Source organism: Bombina bombina, chromosome 3, assembly GCF_027579735.1.
Source record: "Bombina bombina isolate aBomBom1 chromosome 3, aBomBom1.pri, whole genome shotgun sequence".
Lineage (NCBI taxonomy): Eukaryota > Metazoa > Chordata > Amphibia > Anura > Bombinatoridae > Bombina > Bombina bombina.
The window spans coordinates 947,316,765-947,328,094 of NC_069501.1; the positions used below are offsets into that span (position 1 = coordinate 947,316,765).

Consider the following 11,330-nt stretch of genomic DNA (forward strand, 5'->3'; position numbering starts at 1 on the left):
TCTTGAAGGCCCATGTGGAAGCCACAGCCCTAGTAGAGTGAGCTGTGATTTGTTCAGGAGGCTGCCGTCCGGCAGTCTCGTAAGCCAATTGGATGATGCTTTTCAGCCAAAAGGAAAGAGAGGTAGCAGTAGCTTTTTTGACCTCTCCTCTTGCCAGAATAAACTACAAACAGAGAAGACGTTTGTCTGAAATCCTTTGTTGCTTCTAAATAGAACTTTAAAGCACGGACTACATCTAAATTGTGTAACAAGCGTTCCTTCTTTGAAACTGGATTCGGACACAAAGAAGGCACAACTATTTCCTGGTTAATATTCTTGTTGGAAACAACCTTTGGAAGGAAACCAGGTTTAGTACGCAAAACAACCTTATCTGAATGGAACACCAGATAGGGCGGATTACAATGCAGAGCAGATAATTCAGAAACTCTTCTAGCAGAAGAATAGCAACCAAAAACAGAACTTTCCAAGATAACAACTTGATATCTATGGAATGTAAGGGTTCAAACGGAACCCCTTGAAGAACTGAAAGAACCAAATTTAGACTCCAGGGAGGAGTCAAGGGTCTGTAAACAGGCTTGATCCTGACCAAAGCCTGAACAAAAGCTTGAACATCTGGCACAGCTGCCAGTCGTTTGTGTAACAAGACAGATAAAGCAGAAATCTGTCCTTTTAGAGAACTCGCTGATAATCCCTTATCCAAACCTTCTTGGAGAAAGGAAAGGATCCTAGGAATTTTAATCTTACTCCATGAGAATCCCTTGGATTCACACCAACAGATATATCTTTTCCATATTTTATGGTAATCTTTCTAGTCACAGGTTTTCTGGCTTGTACCAGAGTATCTATCACAGAATCCGAAAACCCACGCTTAGACAAATTCAAGCGTTCAATTTCTAAGCAGTAAGCTGGAGAGAAACTAGATTTGGATGTTCGAATGGACCTTGTACTAGAAGATCCTGTCTCAAAGGTAGCTTCCATGGTGGAGCCGATGACATATTCACCAGGTCTGCATACCAAGTCCTGCGTGGCCATGCAGGAGCTATCAAAATCACCGAGGTCTTCTCCTGTTTGATCCTGGCTACCAGCCTGGGAATGAGAAGGAACGGTGGAAACGCATAAGCTAGGTTGAAAGTCCAAGGCGCCACTAATGCATCCACTAGAGTCGCCTTGGGATCCCTGGATCTGGACCCGTAGTAAGGAACCTTGAAGTTCTGACGAGACGCCATCAGATCCATGTCTGGAATGCCCCATAATTGGGTCAACTGGGCAAACACCTCCGAGTTGAGTTCCCACTCCCCCGGATGAAAGGTCTGACGACTCAGATAATCCGTCTCCCAGTTTTCCACTCCTGGGATGTGGATCGCAGACAGGTGGTAGGAGTGATCCTCCACCCATTTGATGATCTTGGTCACCTCTCTCATCGCCAGGGAACTCCTTGTTCCCCCCTGATGGTTGAAGTAAGCAACAGTCGTCATGTTGTCTGATTGGAATCTTATGAATCTGGCCTTTGCTAGTTGAGGCCAAGCCCGGAGAGCATTGAATATCGCTCTCAGTTCCAGGATGTTTATCGGGAGAAGAGACTCTTCGTGAGACCATAGACCCTGAGCTTTCAGGGAATCCCAGACCGCGCCCCAGCCTAATAGACTGGCGTCGGTCGTGACAATGACCCACTCTGGTCTGCGGAAGCTCATTCCCTGGGACAGGTGATCCTGAGTCAGCCACCAACGGAGTGAGTCTCTGGTCTTCTGATCTACTTGAATCACTGGAGACAAGTCTGTATAGTCCCCATTCTACTGTTTGAGCATGCACAGTTGTAATGGTCTTAGATGAATTCGCGCAAAAGGAACTATGTCCATTGCTGCGACCATCAACCCTACTACTTCCATGCACTGAGCTATGGAAGGCCGTAGAACAGAGTGAAGAACTTGACAAGCGTTTAGAAGCTTTGACTCTCTGACATCTGTCAGGAAAATCTTCATTTCTAAAGAATCTATTATTGTTCCCAAGAAAGGGACCCTTGTTGACGGAGACGGGGAACTTTTTTTCTATGTTCACCTACCACCCGTGAGATCTGAGAAAGGCTAGAACAATGTCTGTGTGAGCCTTTGTCTTTGAAAGAGACGACGCTTGAATTAGGATGTCGTCCAAGTAAGGTGCCACTGCAATGCCCCTGGGTCTTAGAACCGCTAGAAGGGACCCAAGCACCTTTGTGAAAATCCTTGGAGCAGTGGCTAGTCCGAATGGGAGAGCCACAATAGGTAATGTTTGTCCAGAAAGGCGAACCTTAGGAACTGATGATGATCTTTGTGGATAGGAATATGCAGATACGCATCCTTTAGATCCACAGTAGTCATAAATTGACCCTCCTGGATTGTAGGTAAAATCGTTCGAATAGTTTCCATTTTGAACGATGGCACTCTGAGAAATTTGTTTAGAATTTTTAAATCCAGAATTGGTCTGAAAGTTCCCTCTTTTTTTGGGAACTACAAACAGATTTGAGTAAAACCCCTGACCTTGTTCCACAGTTGGAACTGGGAGTATCACTCCCATCTTTAACAGGTCTTCTACACAATGTAAGAATGCCTGTCTCTTTACTTGGTTTGAAGATAAGTGAGACATGTGGAACCTTCCCCTTGGGGGTAGTTCTTTGAATTCTAGAAGATAACCCTGAGAGACTATTTCTAGTGCCCAGGGATCCTGAACATCTCTTGCCCAAGCCTGAGCAAAGAGAGAGAGTCTGCCCCCTACTAGATCCGGTTCCGGATCGGGGGCTACCTCTTCATGCTGTCTTGGTAGCAGCAGCAGGTTTCTTGGCCTGTTTACCCTTGTTCCAGCCTTGCATTGATTTCCAAGCTGGTTTAGTCTGGGAAGCGTTACCCTCTTGTCTAGAGGCTGCCGAGTTGGAAGCCGGTCCGTTCCTGAAATTGCGACAGGAACGAAAATTGGACTTATTCTTAGCCTTGAAAGGTTTATCTTGTGGGAGGGCATGGCCCTTTCCCCCAGTGATGACTGAAATAATCTCTTTCAATTCTGGCCCAAAAGGGGTCTTACCTTTGAAAGGGGTATTAAGCAATTTTGTCTTGGAAGATACATCCGCCGACCAAGACTTTAGCCAGAGCGCTCTGCGCGCCACAATTGTAAACCCTGAATTTTTTGCCGCTAACCTCGCTAACTGCAAAGCGGCGTCTAAAATAAAGGAATTAGCTAACTTAAGTGCGTAAATTCTGTCCATGACTTCCTCATACGGAGTCTCCCTACTGAGCGACTTTTCCAGTTCCTCAAACCAGAACCACGCCGCTGTAGTGACAGGAATAATGCACGAAATAGGTTGAAGGAGGTAACCTTGCTGTACAAAAATCTTTTTAAGCAAACCCTCCAATTTTTTATCCATAGGATCTTTGAAAGCACAATTGTCCTCAATAGGAATGGTCGTGCGCTTGGCTAGAGTAGAAAACTCCCCCTCGACCTTAGGGACTGTTTGCCATGTGTCCTTCCTGGGGTCGACCATAGGGAACAATTTCTTAAATATAGGAGGAGGGACAAAAGGTATGCCTGGCTTCTCCCACTCCTTATTCACTATGTCCGCCACCCGTTTAGGTATCGGAAAAGTATCAGGGTGCACCGGGACCTCAAGGAACTGTCCATCTTGCACAATTTTTCTGGGTTGACCAGATTGTCACAATCATCCAGAGTAGATAGCACCTCCTTAAGTAATGCGCGGAGATGCTCTAATTTAAATTTAAATGTCACAACATCAGGTTCTGCCTGCTGAGAAATTCTTCCTGTATCAGAAATTTCCCCATCTGACAAACCCTCCCTCACTGCCACTTCAGATTGGTGTGAGGGTATGACAGAAAAATTATCATCAGCGCCCTCCTGCTCTACAGTGTTTAAAACAGAGCAATCGCGCTTTCTCTGAAATGCTGGCATTTTGGATAAAATATTAGCTATGGAGTTATCCATTACTGCCGTCAATTACTGCATAGTAACAAGCATTGGCGCGCTAGAAGTACTAGGGGTCACCTGCGCAGGCATAACTGGTATAGACACAGAAGGAGATGATGTAGAACTATGTCTACTTCCTTCATCTGAGGAATCATCCTGGGCAACTTTACAATTTGTGACAGTTCTGTCCTTACTTTGTTTGGACGCTATGGCACAATTATCACACTATATTTGAAGGGGGAACCACATTGGCTACCATACATACAGAACATGATCTATCTGAAGGTACAGACATGTTAAACAGGCTTAAACTGGTTAATAAAGCACAAAAAACGTTTTAAAACAAAACCGTTACTGTCTCTTTAAATGTTAAACAGGGCACACTTTATTACTGAATATGTGAAAAACTATGAAGGAATTATCCAATCTTTACCAAATTTTCACCACAGTGTCTTAATACATTCAAAGTATTGCACCCCAATTTTCAAGCTGTTAACCCTTAAAATGTGGAAACCGGAGCCGTTTTTAATTTTAACCCCCTTACAGTCCCAGCCACAGCCTTTGCTGCAACTTCACCAATCCCAGGGGGGTATATGATACCAAATGAAGCCTTCTAGGAACGTTTTTAGTGGATTCCAGACCCTCACACATGCAGCTGCATGTACTGAACTCAAAATTAACTGCACAGTAATGGCGCGAAAATGAGGCTCTGCCTACTACAGAGAAAGGCCCTTCCTGACTGGGAAGGTGTCTTAACAAGTGCCTGGTGCTAAAAACGTTCCCCAATGTTATAAAAGTGTGAAATACAACTTCAAACTGCATATAATACTTAAATAAAGCAATCGATTTAGCCCCTAAAAGTGTCTACCAGTTTATAGCCCATAATAAGCCCTTTATTCTGTTTGAGACTAAGAAAATGGCTTACCGGTCCCCATGAGGGGAAAATGACAGCCTTCCAGCATTACACAGTCTTGTTAGAAATATGGCTAGTCATACCTTAAGCAGAAGAGCCTGCTAACTGTTTCCCCCAACTGAAGTTATCTCATCTCAACAGTCCTATGTGGAAACAGCAAACGATTTTAGTAACTGCTGCTAATATCATAATCCTCTCACAAACAGAAATCTTCATCTCTTTCTGTTTCAGAGTAAATAGTACATACCAGCACTATTTTAAAATAACAAACTCTTGATAGAAGAATAAAAAACTACAACTAAACACCACAAACTCCTCACCATCCCCGAGGAGATGCTACTTGTTCAGAGCGGCAAGGAGAATGACTGGGGGGGCGGAGCCTGGGAGGGACTATATGGACAGCTCTTGCTGTGTGCTCTCCTTGCCTTTCCCTGTGGGGGAGGAGAATATCCCACAAGTAATGGATGACACCGTGGACCGGACACACCAATGTTGGAGAAAGGGCTTTTTGTAGGGCATTGCCCTAAATTAAACAGCTCTTTTGCATAAAAAAAAAAGCTAAGTCCCCCCTAACAGTAAAACCCACCACCCACCAAACCCCCCGAAATAAATAAATCTAATACTAAAAAAAACCTAGACTACCCATTGCCCCTAAAGGGTCATTTGTATGGGCATTGCCCTTAAAAGGGCATTCAGCTCTTTAAAGAGTGCCCAATAAATCCCTAATCTAAAAAAACAAAACAAACACCAACAAAAAAAACACAACCTAAGTCTAACCCCCAAATAGGTACTCACCGTTCCTGAAGTCCTGCGGAGAGGGTCCTGTTCCAGGCGGTGAAGTCTTCTAAGCGGGGACCACTTCCTCCTTCATCCAGGACCAAGCTGGCACGGAGCAGAGATGAGCGCGGAGCAGGACCGGCGACTGCGGAGCCATGGAGCGTGGAGGATCCTCTTCGTACGATCGCCACTGTAAACTGAATAGTGAATTCAAGGTACGCGTTAAATATGGTGTCTCTTGCATTCCTATTGGCTGATTTGATTCTTCAAATTCAAATCAGCCAATAGGATGAGAGCTACTGAAATCCTATTGACTGATTTGAACAGCCAATAGGATTTCAGTAGCTCTCATCCTATTGGCTGATTTGAATTTGAAGAAGCAAATCAGCCAATAGGAATGCAAGGGACGCCATATTTAAACGCGTACCTTGAATTCACTATTTTTGTACGGCGGCGATCGTACATAGAGGATCCTCCACTCTCCATGGTCCGCAGTCGCCGGTCCTGCTCCGCGCTCATCTCCGCTTTGCACCGGCTTGGTCCTGGATGAAGAAGGAAGTGATCCCCGCTTGGAAGAAGTTGTCGGCCGCTTGGAAGAAGACTTCACTGCCTGGAACAGGACCTTCTCTGCCGGACTTCAGGAACGGTGAATATACCTATTTGGGGGTTAGACTTAGGCTCTTTTTTTTTTTTTTTACAGATAAGGATTTATTGGGCACTCTTAAAATAGCTGAATGCCCTTTTAAGGGCAGTAAAAGAGCTGAATGCCCTTTTACGGGCAATGCCCATACAAATGCCCCTTTAGGGGCAATGGGTAGTTTAGGATTTTTTAGTGTTAGGTTTTTTATTTTGGGGGTTTGGTGGGTGGGGGGTTTTACTGTTAGAGGGGGACTTAGTATTTTTTAAAGTAAAAGAGCTGTTTAACTTAGGGCAATGCCCTACAAAAGGCCCTTTTAAGGGCTGTTGGTAGCTTAGTATTAGATAAGGGGGTGTTTTTATTTTGGGTGGGATTTTTTTTTCATAGGGATTAGTTTTAATAATTTTATTTTTGATAATTTGGTTTATTATGTTATGTAATGTTAGACTATTTATTTTTTGTAATCTTAGATTAATTTAATGTTAGGTTTTTTATTTTTAAGTAATGTTAGGTTTTTTATTTTAATTGTAACTTAGTATTTTTTAATTTAGGTAATTGGGGTTAATTTAGGGGGTGTTAGGTTAGGGAGTTTATTAATTTAATTAGTTATTTGCGTTGTGGGGGTTTGGCGGATTAGGGGTTAATAGATTTATTAGGATTGTTGCGTTGTAGGAGTTTGGCAGATTAGGGGTTAATAGTTTTATTAGGTCTATTGCGATGTGTGTTAATGGCGGATTAGGGGTTAATAGTTTTATTAGGTTTATTGCGATGTGGGTTAATGGCAGATTAGGGGTTATTACATTTATTAGGGTTATTGCGATGTGGGTTAATGGCAGATTAGGGGTTAATACATTTATTAAGTTTATTGCGATGTGGGTTAATGGCGGATTAGGGGTTAATATACTTTATTAGTTATTGCGGTGGGGGTTAAGGCGCATGCGTTAGGTGTTAGTTAATATTTTCAGCCAGTTACAGGAGTTACGGGGCTCACATTTTCAGTGTAAGGCTTGCTGCGTCTGCCTTTGTGTGGCGAGGTGAAAATGGAGTTAAATTTCTTCATGTTCCCCATATTAGTCCTTGCGCTGAAGATGTGATATCGATTTGCGACACGGTTCTATGTTAGCTTCTGGGAGTAAAAATTGCGGGCGACGGGTGAAATATACATGCCGAATTTATATGCGGCATCGCCGGTTTTTGCGAACGCCGCCGCATATTTAATCTTGCCCTACATATTTAATAAACATAGCTCTCAGTTTAGTTTTTTTTTTTTTATTTGGGATGCAGATATGGCTATAATGAACTTATATATATATGCATAACAATTTCAGTTTTAGGATTTACTAATCTGAAAATTTACCCCAATTAATTTTCTAAGAGGCAAAATAAATTAGAAAAACAAATGTAATCTAGCTCATTGCAATTGATAGGAAAAAAGAAAATTACCAAACTTTTTTTAGACCAGAATTATTATTTTGTTTTTTTAAATAGAAGTCTTATTTTACCACCTATGAATTAGGTCTCTGAATGCACATTATGACCTTTTTCTAAAATTATTACAGGATATAACTAATGATATAACCAAGCACCAAACCATAATATGTTTTTCTAGAGACTGTTTTCTTTTTTTGTATTTTTTCTTTAAATAAGTGATTATACTAAATTCTGCATCTCCTATCTAAATAAATATATTCCCACAACCACTTAATAGCTGTGCTAAACTACTCCTCACAATGCTTTCTTCATTATTTCTTATGTTTATATTATTTTAACTAATGGCTTTTTATAATCCAATAGGCAAATATTGTTCTCCCTCAGATTATTTAATTGTAGTTCCAATTTTTATTATAAGATTGCCAACTGTTCCCCTTGCAAATTTTGTGCAGTCTATGGTTATTTATATTTTGGAAACATCAAACAATCCAACCTGAAATACACACAAATCAACAAAAGTACAGAGGTTCTATTGCTTGAGCCAATCCTTATAGACTGAGTGCTTAGGTCCACTTGCTCTAAAATGGGATTTAGGTTGCAATGTGTCTTGAGTATATATGTACTGTATATATAAATACAATTCATAGTTTTCTATATAAAGCAACAAAATAAAAACCACAAGACTAATTATTTGTCTACCCTTCCAAAGTAAACATTTTATGAATCTATTCCACTCATAACACTAAAGTTAGTTATGAAGAGCAAAGAATAGATTAACAAAATAAATGTCTTATTACCAATGCTCTAATGCAGCTAATCCTGCCACAAACCATGAATGTTATGAGATGGCTTTAGGGGAAATTGAGAAAACTAAATACTGACTGCAATTCCTCAGAGTATAAAAGAGGAATAAATGTGTGTGTATATGTATGTATAATATATATATATATATATATATATATATGTATATTTTATATATTTATATATATATATATATGTGTGTGTGTGTGTATCTTTGTGTACATACTGTATGTATCTGCACACATACATACCAGTGTTAATTTTGACGGCAAGTTTCAATTTAGTCTTAGTTTTAGTCTTTTGACTAAAATGCCATTTTAGTTTTAGTCGTATTTTAGTCATCTGAATTGTTTTAGTTTTAGTCTAGTTTTAGTCGACTGAATCTCCAGTAGATTTTAGTCGACTAAATCTCCAATAGATTTTAGTTGACTAAAATCTAAGGGGTGTAGTTAAAGTGTAATGCATTATTTAAACAATATTAAAACTTTAACAGTTCTCTGTTAATAATTAAAACAAGTATCAAGTAACTCAACACAACATTAAGTTTCTGCAGTGAGCACAGGCACAGCATAACTTAAACCCATATTCATAGGTTATACTTATTTCTATAGGAAGAATCAATTGATTGTTCACAGATTCGAAAAAAATTTGGCAACGATATTAGCACTGCTCTAGAACTTCCAAACTCATATTCTCCTGGAGTAAAGGTTTATTAACCTGTTTTTATTTGTGGTATTAAGGTTTGAACATGCAATACAGATTTAACAGATTTAACTGTTGTGGTATATAACGTCTTTATTTTTCTTAAAATTTAATAAAATTAAGTTTTGTAAATTTTACAAAAGAGCAGAAATTGGATATGGATTGATTATAACAAATTGCATAAAATGTTTTTGTCAGCAAATTTTGATTTAGTTTTAATCATAGTCTTTTGACTAAAATGTAATTTTGATTTAGTTTTAGTCATAGTCTTTTGACTAAAATGCCATTTTAGTTTTAGTCGTATTTTAGTCATTAGAATTTCTTTAGTTTTATAGTCATTTTAGTCTAGTTTTAGTCGACGAAATTAAGAATGATACATACATACGCACACAAACACACATACATACATATACCAATCATAACTAGAGATACATTATCTGATTAATGATTGTATATAAAAAGCTGATATGTCAACTTAGATTTCTTTTCTTCTCTTCTAAGGTTCTCAGTCTAAAGTGACTATTACATCTTGGAATTACAGAGAAGGTTGGGGAAACCTATTAAATATGGGCTACGATAATGGAAAATTGAAAATTTTACAAAGCGGTTTTTACTACGTGTATGCAAATATCTGCTTCAGGCATCACGAAATTTCAGGAAACGCTTATCGAAACAAAGTCCTCCAGCTCATGTTGTACATATCTAAAATGAATTCAAATAGAAAGCAATTTGAAACGCTAATGAAAGGTGGAAGCACGCCATATTGGTCTAATGATACAGAATATCATTTCCACTCAGTTCATCAAGGAGGTGTTTTTAAGTTTGTGGTCGGAGATGAAATATTTGTCCAAGTATCTAATGCAGCACTTCTTGACCTGGCACAGGACGCAACCTACTTTGGGGCCATAAAGATTCTTGATGTAGAGGCATAAGGCAGATTATTACTAAAGTTCTACTATTCAAATAAACAGAGGTTCACTCTTTCTTGACATTCCTCTTAACGTTCATAAGAGAGCATTTTACTGTAAATAGTAAAGATGTATATGTTTTTGCCTCAAAGAGACCAATGATGGAAAAAGGTACTTTTATGTCTTGGCAATATATATTATGAGGTGCCGTTTAGTTACAGCTAAAAAATAAGCTGTCAAGGTTTTACTGTGTTACTATAGGCAGGTATGCTAATAATCGCAATTATTGGTTGATTTGATAGCTGCCTTTAGAGGGTTTCATTCAATATGCTTCTTTCATGCTGGCATGAGATTTTTTTTTCTTAATTTATAAACAGCTATTATACTGAAAGCTATATATGAAAATGAGAAGTGGACATGGTATTATTTTTAGTGTCCTATGCTCCATATTTAAGAACATATTTTGATACAGACATGGGTTTATTGTCACTTGACACCTAACAAAGCACTGTACTACACAATTCATACAGACTTCTATCCAGATTGGTACATTTATATATTTTTTAGTAAGCAAGGAGTTAATATGATCCATAAGCCATTATATTTTTTCAATTATTTTAAATTTGGTACACAATTATTTTAAGCCACTGATTAAATTAACTTGCTATTTGTTAATTGATCATTCTTACATTTAAGTTATTTTTAAATATTTTTTTTACATCATTCCTTTTTCTTATAAAAATACAATTTGTTGCTTTTATTACTGGCGTTTACCATTTTAGCTTTCAGGCTATAATTCCCACTTGTGCCACACCTGAGATATAAGATGTCAATGTACTGTTAAAGTTTAGGGTGCTGAATTCTTTTAAATAATATGTAATAACTGTGCTTATAAACAAACAGTTTACATCCCTTTTTTAAATTAATTACACTTGCAGTATACATGCTTCCAAGAAAAAATAATTTGGCAAGGTAATGCATCCAATGCAGATTAACAAGTTTAAAGATGTTTAAATAACCCAAACCCTCAAATCTGATATTTTCAATTTAAACACATATTCTGTGTGTGAGGAAAAAATATCTCCTAGTACAGAAATCAGTTTTTGCTATTTGCAAATCAGTTTTATTTTAGCATATCCTGATGCACGTTTCAGTTCCTTACTTGTGCTGTATCCACACCACTGCACTCAGCCTTAAAGCATTCAACCACACTGAA

General features: G+C 38.8%; 1 protein-coding gene across 1 annotated transcript in view; it reads left to right on the forward strand.

Annotated features, from left to right (window-relative positions):
• The window catches only part of TNFSF11 (TNF superfamily member 11), a 53,486-nt gene extending 43,296 nt beyond the window's left edge, over positions 1-10,190 (forward strand). The window contains exon 5 of the mRNA XM_053704940.1: positions 9,708-10,190. Coding sequence (XP_053560915.1) covers positions 9,708-10,138 — 431 coding nt within the window. The 3' untranslated portion in view covers positions 10,139-10,190. The remainder of the gene's footprint in view (positions 1-9,707) is intronic.
• The last annotated feature ends 1,140 nt before the right edge of the window (positions 10,191-11,330 follow it).